This window comes from Ctenocephalides felis, unplaced genomic scaffold, assembly GCF_003426905.1.
Source record: "Ctenocephalides felis isolate EL2017-DRISC unplaced genomic scaffold, ASM342690v1 CF-g0.4_SCAFFOLD_01886, whole genome shotgun sequence".
NCBI classification, from domain to species: Eukaryota; Metazoa; Arthropoda; class Insecta; order Siphonaptera; family Pulicidae; genus Ctenocephalides; species Ctenocephalides felis.
This window is the reverse complement of record NW_020538040.1, coordinates 157421334-157446941: the sequence shown is the minus strand read 5'-3', so window position 1 is coordinate 157446941 and position 25608 is coordinate 157421334. Positions and strand designations below refer to the sequence as shown.

Below are 25608 nucleotides of genomic sequence, written 5' to 3'. Positions count from 1 at the left end.
CTTACCGTTCGCGAGATATATCCCAAAAACCGTTTCAAATTTACAAGTTTGAAACAGTTTTAAACGCCTATATCTCGGGAAATATTCAACATAGGTCATGATGGTATGAATGAAATGAAATATGCGCATTTAAATAGTATCTGCAAGTGCAAAAATTTTATGATAGCTCCAACCGTCCCGAGATATTTGTTAAAAACCATTATTCATTGTCACATATTAAAAATGCGTTTTCTCGAAAACTATTGAAGTGCGGTCGAAATTTTTTAATAGCATTTTCCTTATGTCATAAGGTATCAACATTGTGAAAATCATCAAAATCGGGAAACAAAAAAATTTTCATCCCAAAATCGGAATACAAAACGTGACCCGGGTCATGCTATAATTCAGTTTTTCTTATTTATTCGGGCAACGTTGGATTGAGAATAGTAAATGCAGTTTTTTCACGTTATAGCCCACAAGACAATTCACTGACGTTAATTGAAGCTTCTACGTGCCCGGGAAGTCTGTGAAAAATTAAAAAAACTAACTCATTTTTCATCCATTTTTTGGGCATTTTTACTTGTGAAGTCTTTAAGCGCCTTAACTTTTGAACGAATCATCATAGGACATTGATGTTTTGGATGAAATATACTAAATCAAAAGATCTTGACCCGGTGTAAATTTTTTTAAAATACCTCTTTACCGTTTCGCGAGATATATCCAAAAACCGTTTCAAATTACAAGTTTGAAACAGTTAAAACGCCTATATCTCGGAAAATATTCAACATAGGATCATGATGTATACGAATGAAATAGCGCATTTAAAATATGTATCTGCAGGTGCAAAAATTTTATGATAGCTCCAACGTTCCCGAGATATTTGCTAAAAACCATTATTATTGTCACATATTAAAAATGCGTTTTTCTCGAAAAACTATTTGAAGGCGGTCGAAATTTTTAATAGCATTTTCCTTATGTCATAGGTATCAACATTGTGAAAATCATCAAAATCGGAAACAAAAAATTTTCATCCAAAATCGGAATACAAAACGTGACCCTAGGGTCATGCTATAATTTCAGTTTTTTCTTATTTATTCGGCAACCGTTGAGAATAGTAAAATGCAGTTTTTTTCACGTTATTCTAGCCCACAAGACAATTCACCTGACGTCTAATTGAAGCTTCTACGTGCCCGGGAAGTCTGTGAAAAAATTAAAAAACTAACTAATTTTTCATCCATTTTTGGGCATTTTTACTTGTGAAATGTTTAAGCGCCTATAACTTTTGAACGAATCATCATAGGACATTGATTTTGGATGAAATATACTAAATCAAAAGATCTTTGAACCGGTGTAAATTTTTTTAAAATACCTCTACCGTTCGCGAGATATATCCCAAAAACCGTTTCAAATTTACAAGTTTGAAACAGTTTAAACGCCTATATCTCGGAGAAAACATTCATCATAGGATCATGATGTATATGAATGAAATATGCGCATTTAAAATATGTATCTGCAGGTGCAAAAATTTTATGATAGCTCCAACCGTTCCCGAGATATTTGCTAAAAACCATTTATTCATTGTCACATATTAAAATCTGTTTTTCTCGAAAACTATTTGAAGTGCGGGTCGAAATTTTAATAGCATTTTCCTTATGTCATAAGGTATCAACATTGTGAAAATCATCAAAATCGGAAACAAAAAAATTTCATCCAAAATCGGAATACAAAACGTGACCCTAAGGGTCATGCTATAATTTCAGTTTTTTCTTATTTATTCGGCAACCGTTGAGAATAGTAAAATGCAGTTTTTTTCACGTTATTCTAGCCACAAGACAATTCACCTGACGTCTAATTGAAGCTTTACGTGCCCGGGAAGTCTGTGAAAAATTAAAAAACTAACTAATTTTTTATCCATTTTTTGGGCATTTTTACTTGTGAAATCTTTAAGCGCCTATAACTTTTGAAGGAATCATCATAGGACATTGATGTTTTCAGATGAAATATACTAAATCAAAAGATCTTTGACCCGGTGTAAATTTTTTAAAATACCTCTTACCGTTCGCGAGATATATCCCAAACCGTTTCAAATTTACAAGTTTGAAACAGTTAAACGCCTATATCTCGGAAAATATTCAACATAGGATCATGATGTATATGAATGAAATATGCGCATTTAAAATATGTATCTGCAAGTGCAAAAATTTTTATGATAGCTCCAACCGTTCCCGAGATATTTGCTAAAAACCATTTATTCATTGTCACATATTAAAAATGCGTTTTTCTCGAAAACTATTTGAAGTGCGGTCAAAATTTTTTAATAGCATTTTCCTTATGTCATAAGGTATCAACATTGTGAAAATCATCAAAATCGGAAACAAAAAATTTTCATCCAAAATCGGAATACAAAACGTGACCCTAGGGTCATGCTATAATTTCAGTTTTTTCTTATTTATTCGGCAACCGTTGAGAATAGTAAAATGCAGTTTTTTTCACGTTATTCTAGCCCACAAGACAATTCACCTGACGTCTAATTGAAGCTTCTACGTGCCCGGGAAGTCTGTGAAAAATTAAAAAAACTAACTAATTTTTCATCCATTTTTTGGGCATTTTTACTTGTGAAATCTTTAAGCGCCTATAACTTTTGAACGAATCATCATAGGACATTGATGTTTTCGGATGAAATATACTAAATCAAAAGATCTTTGACCCGGTGTAAAATTTTTTAAAATACCTCTTACCGTTCGCGAGATATATCCCAAAAACCGTTTCAAATTTACAAGTTTGAAACAGTTAAACGCCTATATCTCGGAAAATATTCAACATAGGATCATGATGTATATGAATGAATATGCGCATTTAAAATATGTATCTGCAGGTGCAAAATTTTTATGATAGCTCCAACCGTTCCCGAGATATTTGCTAAAAACCATTTATTCATTGTCACATATTAAAAATGCGTTTTTCTCGAAAACTATTTGAAGTGCGGTCGAAATTTTTTAATAGCATTTTCCTTATGTCATAAGGTATCAACATTGTGAAAATCATCAAAATCGGAAACAAAAAATTTTCATCCAAAATCGGAATACAAAACGTGACCCTAGGGTCATGCTATAATTTCAGTTTTTTCTTATTTATTCGGCAACCGTTGAGAATAGTAAAATGCAGTTTTTTTCACGTTATTCTAGCCCACAAGACAATTCACCTGACGTCTAATTGAAGCTTCTACGTGCCCGGAAGTCTGTGAAAAATTAAAAAAAACTAACTAATTTTTCATCCATTTTTTGGGCATTTTTACTTGTGAAATCTTTAAGCGCCTATAACTTTTGAACGAATCATCATAGGACATTGATGTTTTCGGATGAAATATACCAAATCAAAAGATCTTTGAGCCGGTGTAAAATTTTTTAAAATACCTCTTACCGTTCGCGAGATATATCCCAAAAACCGTTTCAAATTTACAAGTTTGAAACAGTTAAAACGCCTATATCTCGGAAAATATTCAACATAGGATCATGATGTATATGAATGAAATATGCGCATTTAAAATATGTATCTGCAGGTGCAAAAATGTATTTCAAATTATATTATAAACACTTTTAAATGTTTTAAAATTCAATAGAATTGAATAACTTCAATGACTTATATACATTTATACATAAGCATTTTGGATGTTTTTTGATAAAAATGCAAAAAAAAAAAATGAAAATACAAAATAGTATGCATAAACTGAATTAAAATTTATTTGATTTTTTAAGCATATGCGTTTTTATCATTTTTATTTTAGGACACAATAAATGTTTGATTTTGAAAAAATAACCACAGTTATTAATTTTACTACATAGCCAATTTTTTGCCCATTTTTTGTAGCCCCATTATTATCATGTTAAGATCGCCCTGTTTAGCGCTGTTTCGCTTTACGCTCTACTTTTCTGAAACGTAACCCCCATGTTATGCGGAGTATTATTGTACATATGCAATATTCTGCCATCTGTACTAATTGAAACGTTATATTCTTCTATATATAGAAATAAAATGAACTCGAACATTATTTTTTATATCAGAAGTGAAATATGATTATCGTTGCAATTAATGATAATATTTTTGTAAATACAGTAGAACTCCAATTATCCGAATTAATGGGGACCCATTCGGATAATCAAATATTCGGATAATCGGAGTTTTTTTTTAAATTGCCATTGGAGAGAAAAAAAGTTACGTTTTGATATTGCACTATTTTTTTATTGAATTAAATGAAAAAAACATGATATTTTCACATGTTTTAAATATAAATAAAATATACTTATGTACAAGTTTAGAAATAAAAATCATTGTTTTTTAAACATCTCCGTTAAATCAAAACAAACAAAGTGCCTACACTGGCTTTGCGGGTGGAAGAATAATAGCGCACTTAAACTTTTTTTGGACAATTTTTTTTCTGAAAGTGATTCGGATAATCGGCGATTCGGATAGTCAGAGTTCAGATAGTCGGAGTTCGGATAATTGGAGTTCGGATAATTGGAGTTCTACTGTAGTCATTTAAAATTTTATGCGCCTGATAACCAGTCTAGCGTATTTCAGTCTAATATTTGATAAGTTATTGTTATCGATTTAATACTGAAATGAATAGAAGAAAAAAAATTATAGAGAGCATCAAAGTGACCACGACGAAGACAACGGAGAAGATGCAAAGTCGTGTAGAACCAGTGAGGATTGCAGAAAGTATGTTTAAAAATTAGATATTTGTAGGACTTTTTTCCAAAATTTAGTTCTGACATTTGTCAAATAATACTATTCGATTATATTGAAGGCAAAATCATTCAGAAATCGAGAAAAGACGAAGAGATAAAATGAACGCCCTTCTCAAAGAACTGTCTCAATTGGTTTCTGGAGGTAATCAGTCAAGAGGCAGGTCTGATAAACTAGGCGTTCTTAGAAGGTGAGGACATGTAATGCTACTGTTGATCGTAATAATATCAGAAACAAGATGAATTTAATTAAATATTCATGTTCATTACAACTTGCATTGGATAATAAGTTATGAACGTAAAATGAATTTGACAAGAAACAAAGAAAGAGAATGAAAGTTTAAATTTATTTATTTAATTTTTTATCATTTAATTTTTTTTAAATTCATTTAATTAGAATTATTATTAATTTTAATTAAATCTATCTTAAATTGCATGTGTAAAAATACGTTATGCAGTTAATAATACCGTACTATACCCGTTTTTTTATTTTTTTTTTTATTCATGCAACTTTTCCTTAATAAAATATATTCAAATGAAGAATGTGCAACTGAAAAGCCTACGCTTTTTTCAAAAATATTAATTTTTATATGAAATTTTATCGACGTAACGGGTATATGTAATATACTATTTTTTCGGGAACTGTTGAACTATAATATATATTGAATATATATAAAATTATAAACTGTTAGGACTCGTTTTCAAGAAAAATGTATTTCTTCTCATGAAAAACCTTTAACTAAGAAGTGCCAAGAATTTTGGTATGTTTAAAATAAGTAAAGTTAGCTTTATATTACCCGTGACTCCACAATATATAATAGGATATGCAAAAAACCGTTTAAAATACGAACCTGCAATTTTTTTTACAACTAATATTGTCGTTGCATAGCTTTGATGAAGAAAAATGATTGACCAATTTTTATTTATTCATAATTCCAGTAAATTAAGAAATTCAATAGTTAATATCATGTAATTCATGATTTTTTTTTCAATTATGCCACATAATAATGCAAATTATATTTTATAAAAAATTTATAATTATAAGACTCTCAGCAAGTAACGCATCATATCTGCAGTCAATAGAATTTGCATAATTGAGAATAACAATCGAATAAATTCTAATTTACTTCTCATTCTAATTTACTATAAAAAATATGTATACCTTCTTGAGCTCAAGAAACAGGTACTTCACAATTTCAGGGCAGTGTTTCGGGTTCGATGTGCTCAAAATTCAAAACATGGTACTAACACTGGTGAAGCTGCAAATACGGAACTAGTTAATCGCTGGAAGCCCAGTGATATCGACATAAAAGCTTTAGGACAAAAAATACCAGAGCAATGTTTTTTGTTTGCAGTCGGTTGTTCCAGAGGAAAAATATTATATACATCCACATCGATTGCTAACGTACTGCGTTATAAACAAGTAGGTGACACATTTAATAAAATATTGTCATTATCATAGGGTAGAGGGGGGCTAGTTGAGCATAGGGGCAAGTTGAGCAATCAAAAGATCTCGAAAACTATTCACCGTCCGTTTAGGCATTATATGGCGGAATGATAGAGGTTTGGGAGAAATAAACATCCCGCGATCGCTAGTGGTCGCTCGACAAATGAGTGAGGTTCACGGGCGTTTTGTTTATTTTGAGACCAAAAACTAAAAAAGTAATTCATCACGAGTTTTAGTCTGGTTTAGTCAAATGTTATTTATTTTTAATCAGGTAAATGATATTCTTCCATATAATTATAGTACTTTTAATATGCACAGAGATTCTGGGTATAATTCTCATGTTTTTTTTTATAAACTCACTTTTATTTTGAAATTCCGAGTTGGGGTGAGCATAGATGCTAAACTTGTTCTGTCACTAAGACAATTACCATTAACTTCCAGAAATTGATTTTTATTTTTAACATTTAAGCTAAGTCTATAAAGAAATAATGATTTTAAACAAAAATACTGAATATAATGGTAAAATAATTCCTAAGATATGATATTGTTTTGTTGATTCTACTTTTCGTTAATTATTCAAACCAAATTACTATAAGTTTTGTTTTCTCTGTCAATACAGACTATAAATATAGTATATTAAAAATTAATTTTATTTCATCACTAATCGACATTGAACCTATGATTTAATTATACTTTCTTAGTGCTCAATTTGCCCCACCTATGGGGTACATTGAGCATACTTGACTTTTTGCATTTAAATAGCTGTAGCATTTAAATTTTACTTATAACCAAAAAATTGTATTAACACTTTTGTTAAGCGATAAACAACAAATCCATTAAGCCGTATAGCAATTTATTGAGACTTTTCATTGAGAGCTACATCCGTTTAAGTAAAAATTTGCTCAACTAGCCCCACCCTACCCTACATTAGTTGATCAAACCATAATTGTTTAAACAACTAAAGCAACATTTATAAAAATTGCGTTTTATCTGACACTAGTCCGAACTTGTGAGCCACAGTTGGTTTGATGTGTTACATCCAAAAGACGTACCAAAAGTGAAAGAACAGTTGTCTGTTCTTGATTTAACAGATGCCAAATGTAAGTTTATGAACACATCATTATTTTAGATAAATTCGCAATTCTTTGCTATACAATTTTAATAATGTTATTATAATAAAATAATCAATAGGTCTCTATTCTGATACGTTTCGAACATTCTTTCCTGGAGCAAGGCGATCATTTTGCTGTCGAATGCGAGTAAAAACAACAAGCATTTTGAACGATGATGCAGATACATCTACAGACGACCCTCGACTACCTTTTGAAGGTCTATTTTTTTATATTACAGTATTAGCCAGAAAGCATGGAAGTTTTATTTTTAATGTCTATATCAGTGGTTCCCAAAGTGGGCGCCAGCCAGTTAAAGATTACCCATAAATCAGTTAACGCGTCGTATAATTAAAAATCGGCCACTTGGTAGATTGAAAAGATCTGAAGCACCTTCACAAATAACGCGAGTAATCTGTTTGTTGCATAAAAGCTTGTAAAACCGATTTTAATATTGCGACTTCTATCCGTTTATCTAGTTTCGCGAACAATGTTGCAATCATAAAAATACATTACGTAATTTGCAATTACTCTATATGTTTGTAATTATTATTAAAAATGAAACTTTTTAAATTTTCTTAGTATTTACTACTTTAAACCTAAATTGGCATAGTCCAATTGCGCAATGCATCTGCCGCCAAACGAAAGTTATGATCTTTGTCAAAAGTTAAATGTTTAAAAGTGTATGTGCAAGAAATGGTGTGTACCATAATTACAGGAAGTCGATTTAAAATACCTTAATATTTTATCAGAACTTTTTGTAAACGATGGTTCATACTTTCTCTGTGAGTCGACAATTTGTGTAACTTTTCAACGCGTGCAACTTTACCAAATTTTGTAAGAAATTTTGTGACGGATACATGATTATTACTTGCCTTCTGGCTGCAGAATGAGATCCCGATGGCTTACCCACAAATTTGGTCTGTCATTGAAAAATTTCTGATTGCATTTCCGTCATCTTAAAAAATAAAGAAACCGATTACTAATAGTCGATCGTGGTGATTTAAGATTTTGACGAAGATAGAACCGAAAATTGCTAAATTGGTAGCAGCGCACCAGATTCGTCCCTCACATTAAAATTATAATGATTGTATCTTTATTCTGAATATAGTTTTATAATTTCAAACTTTGATGTTATTTTACAGCCTTCTTTTGAAAGAGTAAAAGATTAATTTTGACAACGTCCATTATTTTAATAAATAAATCATCCAATGTTTTGCAAAATCTTTCCGTCAGCTGTGATGTACCAATTGCAATTGCATTTCATTACAAATATATCCGTAATATATCTGAAAAATTCAATACAGTGACCTGAGGGCCTAGAAAATTTGAAATTCACTGATGGTGCAATTGTTTTCCGAATGTTTTATGATTTATTAAAACAGCGCACTCTATCAAAATTGGTTTATTATTCGTCAATTTATCTTTTACAGATACGATAATTTTTATATATCTTATTAATTGCTATTGAAATGAAAAAAAAATTGGGGGCGCTGAGTAATATTTTCTTGGAAAGGGGGCTGTAGGTAAAATAAGTTTGGGAATCACTGGTCTATATACTTTAGATTTTTTGTTAGGCACTAAGCTATTAGTGATATAATAATAGTTATTTGATAAATATGCGATTAACCCTCCGTCGGTCGGATATTTTTTCACCTTCGAACGGTCGGAAAGGTCTGGCTGGACCACCATTCATTTTACATGCATTTATATGGGATAAATAAGTTTTTGGTGTCTTATATATTAACGATTATATAAAAAAATCAAGAAATATAAAAAAAATCGTTACTTTTTTTGTTAATTTTTCTGTTTTAAATCAATGAAAAATAATATTTATTCTTTTTCGGCGCCTTTGAAATGAATGTGAAATTCAAATGAAAACAAAATGAGGTGCGTCGCCTTTGAAATGAGCTGTAAAACTCAAAGTGAATATACAATTTCACTACAGGTTTGCCAAAAAAATTTCGAACGCAGTACGGGTAGAAAAATTGTTTATAATGTGTGCATTATTCATCCGATTTTCAGTGTTTGCGATTACCAATAAGTTTGGTAGGTTCTCAAGGAACTCTCGTCATGAAAATACTAACATTCATGTTAGAACACATAGCAAAGAATATAAACAACGCAGTTTGAATAGAAAATACCATGAAAAAAGACAAAATACTGGTTTACATATATCAAAAAGCGTATATTTCATACAAAATGTATGGGTGGTCTAGACAGACCTTTCCGACCGTTCGAAGTATAAAAAAGTTAATATCCTTATAATTATCCTTCTGTACATTTTTTCGTCCTGATTTTTTCATTGATCGTCAGCTAATTAAATTTTAGGAAAAGTCAAGAAATTTCAAGTCGATAGGATTACTAGAAGTATTTTTTTTTTTAATTGAAGTCGAAAAAAGTCTGGCCAGACCACGCCGACCGACGGAGGGTTAAATGTTTTTAAATTATGAAGTTAATATTTTGTCTATGTCCATAGAACGCCGATTCATAGCATTGCAATGCTATGGCTATCTGAAATCAACAAATAATTCCGAACCATGCCTGGTGGCATCGGCCCGACCCATGCCCGCAAAAGTGGTATCGAGCGACAGCTACGCCTCGCGCCATGGCGTAGATGGACGGTGCCTCTACGTTGAACCGCTTTATGGTCTCGTTTTTGGCCAACTGCCTCAAGAAATGGAAGGCAGTACAAATGATAAACATCTCATGGTGCCAGGTGTTAAGCTCAAAGCTTTTAAAAACCCGTGGACTAGGGATACCGAGTTCATGGTCGCACGATATTCAACCGAAAGCGCTTGAATGAATGAATCTGTTAACAGTTAAAAATTATTTTATTGATTGTCGCTTTCATTACTATATTTTGAGAGATCAACTCAAAATAATTAATGTATAAATTATTTACTACAAATGTAACAGTTAAAGAAATACAATGTTTCAATAAAAGCAAAAGTTTTTTCTAGAACCAGTGTAATATCCAGTCAGTGGCGTAACTATAGGGTGCAGGGCTGACAAAATGCCACATGTCCACGATCTAAGAAGAGCTGCGAGATCAGAAATATTTCAGTGATGTATACAGGCTGTCCAGAACTCAATGTCAAGCCGAAACGGGGTGATAGTACTGATCATAACTATCATGAAAAAAAGTTGAAAAAAAAGTTATAACACATACTTTGAAAATTATGAACTTTAAAGTGCAACCAAAACTTTGGTAACCATTTTTCGGTTATTGTGGTTGACTTTTATTATTTTTTTCGTTTAAACTTTGTATCCGTTACCGTAAATAACATTTCTACGACCATAGTCAATAATAATGACACAATTTATCATTTTACATTTTACAATTTATCAAAAGCAAGCATTGATGTAATTCGCTAACACATTTTAGTGCTTTTTTGAAAGTAATGCCTTTCAAAGTCAAATTTTCAAAATTTCAAGTTCATAGTTCAAGAAATAGTCTTAATTTTTGAAAACTTAAGGTAATTGTGTTATTTTGACTTGATCCTAATGGTCCTAGGTCCTAGTAGTGTTAGTTACGGTTACGGATATAAAGTTTGAATTAACAAAATTAATAAAAATTTACCACAATAACAAAAAATGGTCACATTTTTACCAAAGCTCATAATTTTCAAACTACGTGAGATATTTTTTTCCTATTTTTTAACTTCCCGTAGGCTGAGTTATAATAATGGCAAAAAAATCGAAAATGAAAATTTGTATATATCTTTACGTTTCGAAGGTTTCTTAACATTTTGGCATACCTTAGAACAAATGGATGTATGTGTATGTCTGTGTGTGCGCGTGTATGCATCTGCGGATACAATTTTTCGCCGACGATTTCCAAAACACGGATCCACCAATTTGAATGATTTAAAAAACATACAATTCTTATTGATAAGGCAACGTGCTGATTAGTTTTTGGTAAAGGCAGGTTCAACCGTTCCGAAGATACGGAGCAAAAAGTTCCAAAAATGGTCATTCAATTCTTGAGAGAAGCGAGCGTCCGATTCGAATGATTCAAAAAATGTTTTATTTGTATTGACGAAATGAACAACTTTGGGAAAATTTTTGGAAGGACAGGTCTAGCGGTTTCGGAGATCCATTAAAAAAGTGAAAAAAAGCCAAATTTTCACATATTTTATAGATATTTTGTTACCATTTCTATGGGTTCCGTAACAATGTTTATCTGTAATACTGCGACGTGGCGCTCACGCGCTTCGATATTTCGTGTCTAAGTACGCAGCTAACGTACAGCAATCTCTTTGAAATTCAATTTTTTTTTTAATTTTAAAAATCTCAAAAAACGGTTTTTTTTAGAGTTTAAAAAAATCTGTTCTAAAAATTTTATTTTTTGAACAATTTGCCTTAAGGCACGATGCCATGCACCACTAGTTTTTCATCACAGTTACCTTCAATACTATTAATTTAATTGATAATAATATCACGACTATCACCAAGTTTCGGCTTGACCTTGTATATTATTGTGGAATTAGTTTAGAACATGTTGTTCTTCTGGATTAATCACACACTTTTTGTATCAAGAACAAGTATCGACAATAATAAAATACTCTGAATTAATGTTTCGCACAGTAGCCTCGTTTATTATTGTTAGTTATTCGTATTGCATTCTGGCACAAAGAGACTTCTGGCAACGCAAATTTATCAAAATCGACCAGCAGAACAGTCCCAAGTCTAGTTCCATGATAGTCAACTACCATTATATTCAGGCCCGGATTTAGAAATTTGGCGCCCCGGGGCACTGACAAAAATGCCGCCCCATCCCTGAAATTTTACGAACTTTTGAACTTTTCTTTAAAGCAATCGCGCTGCTTTAGCTGCGAGGGACAAAATATAGAAGCGCGTAAGCGCCGCGTCGCCGTCTTATATAAACTTATATAAGACAGAACTTATATAAATGTAGACAAAATTTATACTTAAGTATATAATAATATATAATAAGTATATATAATAATTATTATTATTATAATATCTTTAAAATATCTGGTAATTTGTCTTATGATCACTTTTGTCTGCCAAATGTTTCTTTTTAAAAATTTTTTATTGGATCATCGAAACCGCTAAACCTGTCCCCCACAAATTTAAGCAGTTATTTATTCTGTAAATTTATTGAAAGTTATTGGACGCTTTTTTCTCAAAAACTCAATTATCATTTTTGGCAAAAAATATTATATTTGTATTGATGGCGAGACATGCTGATTAGCTTTTGGTACAGGCAATTACAAAAAATGATGATTTAGTTTCGATATTTCTTCTCTGAAACAGCTACGCAGCGCGATTGCTTTGAAAAAAGTTCATAATTTTCGAAAAATTTCAAAATACAAAAAATGCGTTCTAGAAGCCTTTTTTCATTTTTCAATAAAATTTAAAGGTCTTTATAAAATGTAATTTTCAGTACGGGATGTTTCAGTAATTTGTCTTAAGGCACAATGCCATGAGTAATTAGTTTAATTTTTTTTCCGACGCTATAAGCTTGGAAGTGCACAAATACGTCATTTTAAAAGGGTTCGAGAACTGAAGAACATATTTTTCTTAAACTTTCAGCTTGTTTACGGATCTTTATATTAGCCAAATTGACAAATTTGATAATGACTTATTAACCAATTTGATAATTTACGTTCGGAGAGGGAGGCAAGGCAAAATAATAAATTTTAGTTATCGTTTATTTCAACCCAAATTTTGCACTGCTATCGTATTATGTTTTGTTAATTATATTTCTTGAAATAAAAAATGTTGTTAAAAAAAGTTGATTATATTGTATAGATTTTTTAACTTCCCGTAGGGTAAGTTATTGTAATGGGCCGAAAATCGGAAATAAAAATTTTTACATTTCTCGACGTTTTGAAGGTTTCTGAACATTTTGGCATACCTCAGAAAAAATGGATGTGTGTGTGTGTGTGTATGTATGTATGGACACAATTTTTCGTCCACGTTTTTGGGCGTACGGATCAACCGATTTGAAAATGGTTCAAAAAACATTTGATTCCTATTGGTAAGGAGATGTGCTGATTAGTTTTTGGCAAAGGCAGGTCCAGCAGTTACGGAGATACGGAGCAAAGAGCGCAGAAAATAGAAATCGAGTTTTTGAGAGAACGATCCGATTTGAATGATCTAAAAAACATTCAATTAGTAATGATTGGGAGAAGTGTTTATTAGTTTTTAGCAAAGGCAGGCCCAGCCATTTCGAAGATACGGAGCTAAATATGTAAAAAATGGCAGTTTTTGAGAGAACTAAGCGTCCGATTTGAATGATTCAAAGAACTTTCTGCTTGTCTTAACAAAATAATTAATTTTGGAAAAAAAAAATTGTTTAATTTTTTTATTTTTATTTTTTTTTTATTTTTTGTAAATCGAAAATAATTCAGATTTTATTTTTTATTCCGACTATAGTTCTAATATACTTTAAACAAATAATTTCAACTCTGCAATTTAGTATATATAATTCTTATAAGTATTAGACAATGTTACAATATTTATAATAATCTATTTGAAAACATTCAGTATTCCTCGAACATTTCGTTACGGTACGGGAAGTTCCAGCAATTTGCCTTAAGGCACGATGCCACCCACCCCACTAGTTTCTCACTATCCAAATTTTGCCGCCACCCAAAATCTGCCGCCCTGGGCAGTAGCCCCGATTGCCCCTATTGTAAATCCAGCACTGATTATATTGTCTAGGCTACATAACGGTAAAGGAATGGTAAATGTGGTTAAATAAATGCATGGATAGTCAATTCCGAACAACTTCAGGCTGTAACAGATAATTTCAGTAGAGCAGGTATAAACTACCCCTAACCTAACGTCAAACTGTCGCTTGACTGACAGATTATCGTATGTCAAAAGTTGGTGCTCGTATGTGGTGTCGTGTATGTATTTTCTGTTTACAATATAAATTTCTTAGCTATTTGTATACCAAATAAAATCCTTTATTTGTTGTAGTTAAAAAATCATTTGTTTTCATTCAACCCAAACAAAATTAGTCATCGTAGTGATCACAAATTTAAATTTATTTATCTTTTGTTTTCATCGATAAATATGTTGTATTATAACCATTTTCACTCGTTTTCCTCATGTATATAAATTCGCAAGCACATATCATTAAATTCTATTGTATAATGTTGTCCATTAGATTATGTTCAGTTTATTTACCCCTTCGTCCGATTTTTAGGTAGCCTATATGGTTTGTTATATAAGTTACGATTATCTATTGTTCATTTATTAATTCTTTCAGCCACGAAACATCGTTTGGACCTAGGTGTTTCGTCCGTCACTTATTTAAAAACAATTTACACATGGCTCCTCAAGGGGAAATTATGGCGAATGCCAACACAATTCAAAGGTGAGATACTTTCAAGAAAATTTTGATCTAGTGAAATTTGATACTAATATCAACAATTACAGATTCGATAATATCATCAAATCTACATATGACAAACGCGAATACCGCGGTCTAATATTACCGAATGAAATGAAAGTAATGCTAGTTAGTGATAGCACAACGGAAAAGTCTGCTGCAGCTTTAACCGTGCAAGTTGGCAAGTAGATCATATTGATAATAATTATAAACCTAAGTCTGTTTTTACACGGAGATTGGTTCCAGAAGAAGCCGTGTAAAAAAAAAAAACGTGTAGAAAAAGACATTGATCTTATACAAAAATAGGTGATTTGTCCTACTCTCTAAAACCTATTAAAATTAGTGAAAAACAAGAATTTTCAAGAACAAGAATTCATGTTTATTTTAATAATATAAATTAGTGCTATTCACATTTGCTTTGACCAGTAAAAATTGTTTGTATGCACTAAAGGGGAATTTACTTAAATCTTTAAGCTAGTGTTTGCAAACTATCGATACTATTGATGGTTTCAGACTTTTTTCTTTCATAAGTACTTTTTTGTGATATGAACATACATCGCAAAAATTAAATTTGACAAAAAAAATTAAGTACATAAAATTTCAAATCGTGCTAAATGGAATAAAATCGTGTAAAAAAAATTAAAAATATTCAATTTTCAAACCGTGTTATATCAAAACCGTGTACAAAAAGACCGTGTAAAAACAGACTTAGCTGTATATATAAATGCTGTTAAAAATTTTAATTTTAATATTAACTTTGCATCGAAATATTTAATATTTATATATAAAATGTAAAAGAAGAATTATTCTAAGACCTAATTTTTTCAGGTTTTATGAGCGACCCCGATGAACTGCCAGGATTGGCTCATTTTTGTGAGCACATGCTATTTCTCGGTACAAAGAAGTACCCAATAGAAAATTATTACCAGAAATATTTATCTGAACATGGAGGTAGTTGTAATGCAGTGACTGATTCGCAAGAGACCAAATACTTCTTTGATATTACACCGGAGCATTTGCCAGAAATTCTAGACATGTAATTATAGTAGCTTTAAATGATCTGGTGGATGCCTTATTTTACTAATTGGATTAATATTTAATCCTTTCATATTAAATATTCCATTTTCAAAAATTTGTTGTGCATTACCTTTCGTAAATGCTATTTAGAACTTTTTTCATCATTCATTCTTAATCATTGTTGAAATAACAAATCATCACTGGATGTAAGATTTTCCAATTATCCTATTATCATACATAATCATTTTTTTAATAAACCATCCCAAAATATAGATTTTCACAGTTTTTTATTGCTCCCTTGTTTTCTGAGAGTGCTACAGAAAGAGAAATCAATGCTGTTGATTCTGAGCATTCAAAAAATATTCCTAATGATATGTGGAGGAGTGATTATATAGAGAAAATATTATGCAGTCCGAATCACCCATATAGAAAGTTTGGAACAGGTATAAATAGTTATATAGAAATAATTTATAGTATTGATAAATGAATCAGTTTTCAAATCATGATGTACTTCGTTGTAATGATTATCTATTATATCATGTTGTAAGTAATTGGTAATGTATCATGAACAGGTAACAAACAAACATTGATGGATGGACCAAAGCAAAAAGGAATAAATGTGCGAGATGAACTGCTAAAGTTTCATAATCGTTGGTACTCCTCCAACATTATGACATTATCAATACTTGGAAAAGGTAACTTCTTTATCCATAAATAAACCAATTTTATATCAAAAAAATAATTTTTGATGGGTAATGATTAGAACACTTATTCTTAATTAGTTCTATATTTCTTTGACCCAAATTCTAGAATCTCTGAATGATTTGGAACGCTTAGCTAGAGATTTATTTGGTTCTGTGAGCAACAAAAAGGTGCAGGCTCAAATTTGGCCTGACCATCCTTATACAAAAGAGCAATTTGCCACTAAAACATTTATTCAGCCTATCAAAGATATTCGACTTATGGGTATTACATTCCCTGTACAAGACCTTGAGCCTTTTAGAAAATCTGCAGTTAGTATGGTTACACTATGATTAAATTATACATCAAATGTACATTATGATTGTGCTATGTGATTTAAATTATTTTACTATTCTGTTAGCCAGGAAATTATTTAGGTCATCTTTTTGGGCATGAGGGACCCGGCAGTCTCTTATCATGTTTGAAAGCACGTGGTTGGAGTTCAAGGTAAATTATAATACAATAATGTAATTAGATCTTTGCTATTTCTTACATCAATTTACTATTAATTGAAGCTTATCTTGCGGTGCTGTTCAGAGGAGGGGATTTGGTTTCTTCAAACTAGATGCAGATTTAACAGAAGAGGGCGTAAACCATGTTGATGATATAGTCAGACTAGTTTTTCAGGTACTTTGCATAAAACAAAGGTTGATCTTTGAAGCATTTTCATTATAATTTTTACTAGGTGTTTATTAATGTAATATTCAGTTTTTTCTCATTCAGCATCTAGTTGGTATCAAACCTATTTGTATAAATTATAATCAATACCTAACTAACTTTAACTACCTATTTTAAAAGTTAAAGTTTACAAAATAACAATATATTTTAGTATATTAATTTGCTGAAAAAGGAAACACCACAAAAATGGATATTTGATGAATCAAAGGCAATTAACGATATGAACTTTAAGTTCAGAGATAAAGAACAACCAAGAAGTTATGTTGTTTATCTAGCCAAGAATCTGATGGTAAATTTTCATAAATATTATGATAAGGAAATGGTGAGGTAAACATTGTTTTTTATTTATTTTTTGTAGCATTTTAAATTTGAAGAGGTTCTTTGCGGTCCTTCGCTAATGACACACTGGGACCCTAAACTTATAGAGTCAATTGTTGATGAATTTATACCTGAGAATGTCCGAGTAACTGTCATCTCCAAACAGTTTGAAGACAAATGTACTCAGGTGGATCCAATTTACAATAGTAAATATGTTACAGAGAAGTATGAGCAAAAGACCTTACATGAATTTAAAAAGGCCGGCTTTTGTGATGACTTGAAACTACCTCCACCAAATGAGTTTGTGCCTAAAGACTTCACATTATTGCCTCAGGAAAATGTTACCATGCATCCTGCTATTATTTTAGACAATAGCCAGATTCGATTATGGTTTAAACAAGATGCCGAATATTTACTGCCAAAAATGATGGTCTGCATGCGCATAACAACACCATTAGCTTATTTAGACCCTTTAAGTTGTAACTTCACACATTTATTTGTAATGCTATTCCAAGATTCACTTAACGAGTATGCATATGCCGCAGAACTTGCTGGCTTAGCATGGAATATTGGCATGTTCAATCAAGGTCTAGTGCTCAGTGTTGGCGGTTACAATGATAAACTCGACGTATTGCTCGCTAAAGTATTAAGAAATCTTAAGGACTTCAAAGTAGATGAAAAACGTTTTAATATATTTTTAGAAAATTATGTTAGGCAATTAAAGAACTTTGAAACCGAGCAACCATACCAGCATGCTGTGTATTACTTAGGTTTGTAAACCATTTGACTCCTCTTTGTTAAACATATTGCACATCATAATAACTGAACAACTAACAAAAATATTTAATATTCTAGGTTTGATATTAACAGACAACTCCTGGACAAAGGAACAACTACTAGACGCCACACAATTCACAACATTTGAATCATTGAGAGCATTTTTACCGCAGTTGTTACATAAAGTGCATATTGAGTTCCTAATTCAAGGAAATTGTAATAAAGACCGTGCATTGAGTCTAGTACAAGAAACTGAGTCTTGTTTGGAGCTCAATAAAAGACCACCCTTATTTGCACAACAATTACTTAATAGTCGTGAGCACAAACTAGAAGCCGGTGTTCAGTATTTATATGACGTACCGCATTTATATCACAAAAGTTCATGCACAGAAATTTACTTTCAATGTGGAATGCAGAGTACAGAAGCTAATGTGCAGTTAGAATTGTTGGCACAAATTATGTCAGAACCTTGTTTTGACACATTGCGAACTAAAGAACAATTGGGTTACATTGTATCCTGTGGTGTAAGGCGATCAAACGGTACCCAAGGTCTGAGAATCATAGTTCAGTCTGAAAAGCCTCCACCCTATGTTGATGATAGGATTGAACTATTTATTCAAAACATGAAGGTAAATAAATCATTAAAAGTCAGCACATTCAGTAATCATAATTATAAATATGCGCCTAATGCATATAAATGACCATGTTTTGAATGCAAATGATATAAGTAATGAGAATTCTTTATTTTTGTTATTCAATTTTAATTTATTTATTATTATCGAAACAGAATCATCTAATGACTATCAGCAATGAAGAATTTGAAAGACACAAGGAAGCTTTAGCTAAGCAACGGTTGGAAAAGCCAAAAACATTGGTGGGGTTAGTGCAGGTGTTCTGGAGTGAAATTACAAAGCAACAATATAATTTCAACAGGGCGGTTGTAGAAGTTGCTCATCTGAGAACAATAACAAAAGAGCAGCTTCTCACTTTTTTCAATGTGAGTAAAATAGTTATCTACTATATTTTAAAAATAATAATATTAGAAGATCCATGATTTCGTAATGGATTGGTGTGGAATGAGGTTTTTGATATTTTCCATTTGTCTAGAAATTATGACACTAGACAAAATATTTGATTTGCAATCTTCAATTCTCGTTTTCTTCACAGGAACAAGTGGACAGCGAAAGTGCAAGAAGAAAGAAATTAGCAGTGTATGTCACATCGAAATTAAGTAACGAAGAAAATATTGATGATAAAACAGAAGATGATCGTAAAAATAATAAAAATAAAGAAACATACACTTTGATAACCGATCTTGTGAAGTTTAAGAATAGCAAGGAAATGTATTCACTGGTGCAACCATATATAAATCTGCCTAGTAAAGGTGCTCAAAGCAAATTATGATGAAAATACTTTATAACAATATTATGCAAATTGAAGTAATTTAATTTATAGGAACATAATAAGATAGTATTCTAGTAAAAATTATTTATGCAATTATGTAATTGGATTATATATGATGCAATATGATTTTCTGATATGTGCAGTGGTTATAAAACAAATAAAAACAAAAAAAATATTTAAGGCTTTTTATTTAAAGAAATAAATTCATGTATGAATTAAGCAAATTAAATATCAATTAAGCAAATACATGAATTTGTAGTCAAAATGTAAAATTTCAGGCCCTGATTTTAATAATCAGTTACAACATTAGACATAACATAATGTTTTAGATTTAAAGAAATAAATTGTAAGAGGTACTTACAATTTCTTGTCCTAATATAACATAACCTTGGTTTGAGGATATGGTGTAACACCATAGCTTGTAATAAAAAGGCTAGGAATTCAACTTTTTCAATTAATTCAGTTAACTGTATCTTTGCACAGTTTGGTGGCATAAAAAAGTTTTATAAATTTTATATTAAATTTATTGAACATGAAGAGCTAGATCTCTTCAGCACAACACTTCACTCCCCATATAAGCCATAATATATAGATTAACCTATCACTTTAGTACATTCCACACAAATCCACTTTCTTTGAACAAATAATAATTATTCGTGATATCGATAATGTTTAGTTAAATGGTGATCGGTTTGAAATTCGCGCACTATGACATCTTTAATTTTGTGACGAAGCATGTGCTCGGGACGAAACGGTTAACGAACACTCGTCGACGAATCAACCGTTTGCACTCGACTGTCCTCGTTAGCAATAACGGACAATGAAATTATTCTACCACATTATTCTGAAGAAACACTAATTCTAATAAAATTAAGTTCCATAAAAAGTGATATAGAACATTGAAATAATTTTGCACTTGTCATGCAATTCCACAACAAACTGTACCAACCATGCCAAGTAATTGTAGCAACACACACACAACAAGAAAAATAACTTTTTGGGATTGAAAATATAGTCTGTCCGACAGAGAAACACCATGCGTGGGAAGCAACATTTCATTCGAAACATAATAGGTTGTCAAATATCTCCCTTCCGCCTTTTTGTATTATAAACCAAGAGCAAGAAAGCGGAAGGGAGATATTTGACAACTTAATATATACAATTCAACCCGCTAAGCATGTTGAAAATTTCTTTTTTAAACTATATACTACAGTAAAAAAAATTATTAAAAATGATATATTTTTATAAATATGTATTCTTCAATATCTACAAACTCATATAAATCAAATTTTATTATAATTCCGTGGTTCTTTACAATAATCAAAAGTGGCGACGAGTTGCAGTAGAATTCGAAACGATGTAGAATGCAAAGGGTTTTTGGCTTGCACCGAATATTCGGTTACTATTCGGTGTTCGGCACCTTTTTAATTATTCGGCCGAATACCGAATAGTAACTTACATTCGGGCGAATAGTTAAAATCAAAGGCGCCGCCGCCGCTCAGCAGCAGTATTGTTGGTGTTTTATCTTTTATGCGATAAAGAGCAATGAATCAGTTTTTAGTTTAATATAATATGATATAACGAAATTCGTTATTGTATACATAATCATTTAAACTTTATCGATTTTTGACATTATAAATGATCACGTGAAGAACTTTTTTTTCTGAATATTCACAAAATACTTTATTGTTACATGTTTAGATTATTTAACCCCTTAACTTACAATTTAGATTCGAAAATGTCGGTCCAAAGTTGTTCAAGCTCATAGATAAGTAAACATAAGTTCAAGCTGGCGCGGCGTTGTGACTATTTCTCCTCATATTGTACGGTTTATCACAAAAATAAAAATAATTTTGAGTTTTATAGTTTTGTATGAATAAATATTTTACAATACTTACGCCCACCATACCGGGCCATGCCCGAAATGCGTAATATTTGCTTCTGGCCCGAATATCGTACGCGGGCTATGCCCGTAATATTCACTTTTGGCCTATATATCGCTCGCGGGCTGGCTCAGCTCGTCATTTTAAGTTAAAGGGTTAAACGCATGTGTTGTATCAATACAATAAAATCATTCATTATACGAAATCTAACCATTTCCAAATAAAGAGCTATTATTTTCTCTTCATCGCAAAATATACAAACAATATTTTTGATCATTTTATATTTATTTTGTTATTATTAGCATTCCCAATATATAAGAAATAATATTGTGTTTATAAAAGAAAATATTGAATGTTTATAAAAGAAATAATTAGAAATACATTTACATATATGTAGAGAATCGCTTTTTTATAATTTTACCATTTATTTCTCCATCACATGTGGTATTCAAGTGTTCGGTGTTCGGTATTTGGCCGAATAGTATAAATGGTGCCAAATATTCAAATAACAAAGATTAACAGAATAGTGGTTACAAGTCTAGGCATAAAACTTGAATAAATTGTAGTGCTATCCACCCCTTTGTAATAATTATAAATTATATTATAAATTCTATATAACAGTCAATATGAAAGACGCAGTATATACGTTGTTGACTCACAGCTTATAGCCTTGCAACATTGTATGCAAAGATAAACACCCACGTGCAAGTCAGTAACGGTTTCTTCGACGACAAAACCACAAACTGCGTCTCAAATAAATAAGAATGAATTATTCCTAACGAACATTTCTAGAAGGATGGTTACGTCATCATCAGAGATTATAAAAGCCTGAGGATGACGAAACCAGCGTTCATTCCTAATCTAGTTTTCAATCACTTCACATCAGTCTTCACTTCAATATATTAATTGTGTATTAAGTTGTAATCAAGTGTAACCGAATAATGAAGTAAATAAAGTTAATAAACGTCTTCAAATGTTTAATTAAATATTTTCACAGTGATTTCTCAACATATTTGTTGTTAGCTCAAGGGTGCACAACATTATTATCCCACCGCTGTCACCAAATAATGTTGTGCACCCTTGAGCTAACAACAAATATGTTGAGATCCCAACTTACTTACAACACTGGTACCAAATGTTGTGGATTCGCCGTTGCCAACAATTATGTTGCGTCACGCCAACGATGTCAACATTTATATTTAGGTTCTTCTGCTGCTAACATTAAGCCTTTATCACTGTGAAAATATTTAATTAAACATTTGAAGACGTTTATTAACTTTATTTACTTCATTATTCGGTTACACTTGATTACAACTTAATACACAATTAATATATTGAAGTGAAGACTGATGTGAAGTGATTGAAAACTAGATTAGGAATGAACGCTGGTTTCGTCATCCTCAGGCTTTTATAATCTCTGATGATGACGTAACCATCCTTCTAGAAATGTTCGTTAGGAATGATTCATTCTTATTTATTCGAGACGCAGTTTGTGGTTTTGTCGTCGAAGAATCCGTTACTGACTTGCACGTGCGTGTTTATCTTTGCATACAATGTTGCAAGGCTATAAGCTGTGAGTCAACAACGTATATACTGCGTCTTTCATATTGACTGTTATATAGAATTTATAATATAATTTATAATTATTACAAAGGGGTGGATAGCACTACAAAATATGTAACGCGTTAGTAATATAACAATTACATTAATACAAACGAGCTTAGGCGCCAAAAACCTGCCGAATAGTTGCCGAATTCGGGCATTCGGCATTATGCCGAATATACTATTCGTTGCAAGCCTAGTTTAAATACTATGTAACATAAGGATAAAATTATAATGCAAATTACACTCAAGTTCAATCCACAAAAGGTGATACTAAAGGTGCATCTCACCTAACAAACGAGTATGAAAGAACACGATGAACAAGAAAACGTAAGATGCTCCTCACCTCATGTTTGCTTGTGTTCGTTCGTGTTCGTTGTAGCATCCTCTCTCTATACTCGTTGGCGTTCGTTCTGGTACGTACGTTCTTGCTAGTTTGCGCGCGTTCATGGGCGATCGTAAGATGCCCCTTAATGCCTTAAAGCTGGTACTCTTTGGTCTTTATCAATGTGAATGATATCCCCAACCTAATAATAACATAAATTAGTTAGGTCACTACTAATAAAAACATTATGTTATGTAAATTTCTACATAAATAAATGATTAAACTACACACCTTAAGGCTAGAGGCAGGAACAAGTTCAGTCTGATTGTCAGGACCTTTTAATCTTCTATATCTCTGTGAATTAACTTCTTCATCTCGTCTATGTCTTCTCAAATCATCAATTGCTTCACGAAAAATTGTTACTGTTAAAACGAAACCCTGAAAAACAAATGTTATCAGGGCCTCTATAACACCAGAATTATTTATTAAAATGAATTAAAATTACCAGAGGCCCCCAATACGTATATAAATAACCAATACGAATATCAGGAATGAATTGACTATTCGCGATTATCAAAAAATATAGATTCAGAAAAAATTTAAATTGTTAAATAAGTTCCTTATTTTGTTTTTTGTTTTGTCCAAATTTGGACTACATGATATGCACCTAAAACAAACAATAGACGTTATGTAGCAAATGCAATTAAATATTTTAATAAAACCAAACATAATATTTATTAAAAATATTTTATTGCAGGCTTGAAATGTTCACACAGATTGAGATTACGTTATATTGGTACATAGAAGATAAATTACATTTCATATATCAATACAATGTTTTGTTTATAAGTTTTGTTAATAAAATGATCATTAGTATGATATAGTATATATCTAGCAAAAGATTTTATGTTCCAAAGAAAGCCGTACAATGAAAAATCATTTTATTTTATAGATAGAGTGCTTGAAAACTAGACATTTAAATATGGCGCACGCAAGATTTTATTCATTTTGTATAAAACACTGCATCTTACGATTAGAGCCTAGTTTATAAGTATACACATCACTCTATGTATGTGTTTAACTTATGCATATAAAATTTTATATATACCTATATATTATTAACAATCGAATTCATATGAACATTGTTTTATAATTGCAAAATAAAGTATTGTAAAAGCGATAGACATTTAGTTTTCTAAACAAACAACTTGAATCTCGATGTTAATAATATACATACATAAACAATAAATTTACCAAATATAACTAAAGTAAAATCACATTTTCACTAATCATAATATCTTGCTAGGCTGTAATTTTGTTACAATAAATATATGATAAAACACCTGATATCTTTATGGTAATTTGATCTAACTTATAAATGCAGATTTAAATTATCAATATAAATATAAAAAAGCATCTGGAACAAAAATTCACAACTGTATATACAAAAATAATTGTTGTATAATTTATCTGCCTTCGTTTGCTATCAAGTTATTTTTGATAAAATAATAAATAATTCAAAATTATGTTATATTTACATCTTGTGCAAAATATCCAAAATTAATTTATACATTATAAGGTATCTAAATAATATGTACAATATACAAAAACCACAATATACAAAAATAAAAATAGTGTTCGAGATGTTAACTAATACTTTACATTGCATAAACAACTTTATGTAAAATTAAATAATAAAAATAGATCAATTTTAGATACATTTTAAACACATAATTCAAAGTAATATCTTACTGTTGCATGGTATTAAGATAAATATAATTCAACAAAATCGAGTACCAATGCACAAACCAATTGTTCAATAAATGCAATTTCTTACTCCAAATTATATATCAAATAATACTTCTTGCATTAAAAACTATATGCATTTCTAAAAATCAATTCAATTATAATTTAATATCATTAAAATTTAATATCAAATGACACAAATAGTTAAAATGGTGATGCAAGATTCTTGCTAGTTAGCATAATCAAAATTTCAAAAAACACAGCCTTAAAGTAGTCTTTTATTCAATCTCACAACTTTCTGACTAAAACATTCACACACTCAAAAACTTACATCCTCCACTAAATCAACACTTCACTTAAAAATTATTTAGGCTGTGCGGTATAGCAACAGATCAATATATACTCAATGCAGATAATAAGCAAAATATGTTTTGTAAAACCATGGAATGGAATTATGGATGGAAG

The 25608-nt window shown here is 31.0% G+C and overlaps 2 protein-coding genes across 3 annotated transcripts; both read left to right on the top strand.

Moving 5' to 3' along the window:
- Positions 1-97: 97 nt before the first annotated feature.
- Positions 98-10082, top strand: LOC113376112 (protein cycle-like). Its single transcript, XM_026616038.1, has 7 exons — positions 98-103; positions 4607-4698; positions 4787-4915; positions 5925-6147; positions 7172-7271; positions 7363-7500; positions 9760-10082. The coding sequence occupies exons 1-7, from the start codon at positions 98-100 to the stop codon at positions 10080-10082; spliced, it is 1011 nt and encodes a 336-aa protein (XP_026471823.1).
- A 4007-nt stretch (positions 10083-14089) lies between these two features.
- On the top strand, positions 14090-19724 carry LOC113378482 (insulin-degrading enzyme-like). Of its 2 annotated transcripts, none has more exons than XM_026619017.1 (14): positions 14090-14164; positions 14530-14637; positions 14700-14833; positions 15481-15688; positions 15943-16112; positions 16242-16364; positions 16480-16682; positions 16772-16857; positions 16926-17037; positions 17240-17377; positions 17447-18176; positions 18262-18812; positions 18971-19180; positions 19351-19724. In XM_026619017.1, the coding sequence occupies exons 2-14, from the start codon at positions 14591-14593 to the stop codon at positions 19585-19587; spliced, it is 2949 nt and encodes a 982-aa protein (XP_026474802.1). In that variant the 5' UTR covers positions 14090-14164; positions 14530-14590; the 3' UTR covers positions 19588-19724. The 2 variants fall into 2 exon arrangements, with proteins under 2 accessions (XP_026474802.1, XP_026474801.1); XM_026619016.1 differs by lacking the exon at positions 14090-14164 and adding an exon at positions 14306-14466.
- The last annotated feature ends 5884 nt before the right edge of the window (positions 19725-25608 follow it).

Excerpts from the sequence above, each read along its gene's own strand:
- LOC113378482 (XM_026619016.1), top strand. The coding sequence starts at position 14,369 with ATGTATATAAATTCGCAAGCACATATCATTAAATTCTATTGTATAATG. Across the intron at positions 14,467-14,529 it reads CCCCTTCGTCCGATTTTTAG|CCACGAAACATCGTTTGGAC; the intron begins GTAGCCTATATG and ends TAATTCTTTCAG. Across the intron at positions 17,038-17,239 it reads TAGTCAGACTAGTTTTTCAG|TATATTAATTTGCTGAAAAA; the intron begins GTACTTTGCATA and ends AATATATTTTAG.
- LOC113376112 (XM_026616038.1), top strand. Across the intron at positions 4,699-4,786 it reads ACCAGTGAGGATTGCAGAAA|GCAAAATCATTCAGAAATCG; the intron begins GTATGTTTAAAA and ends ATTATATTGAAG. Across the intron at positions 7,501-9,759 it reads CCCTCGACTACCTTTTGAAG|AACGCCGATTCATAGCATTG; the intron begins GTCTATTTTTTT and ends CTATGTCCATAG.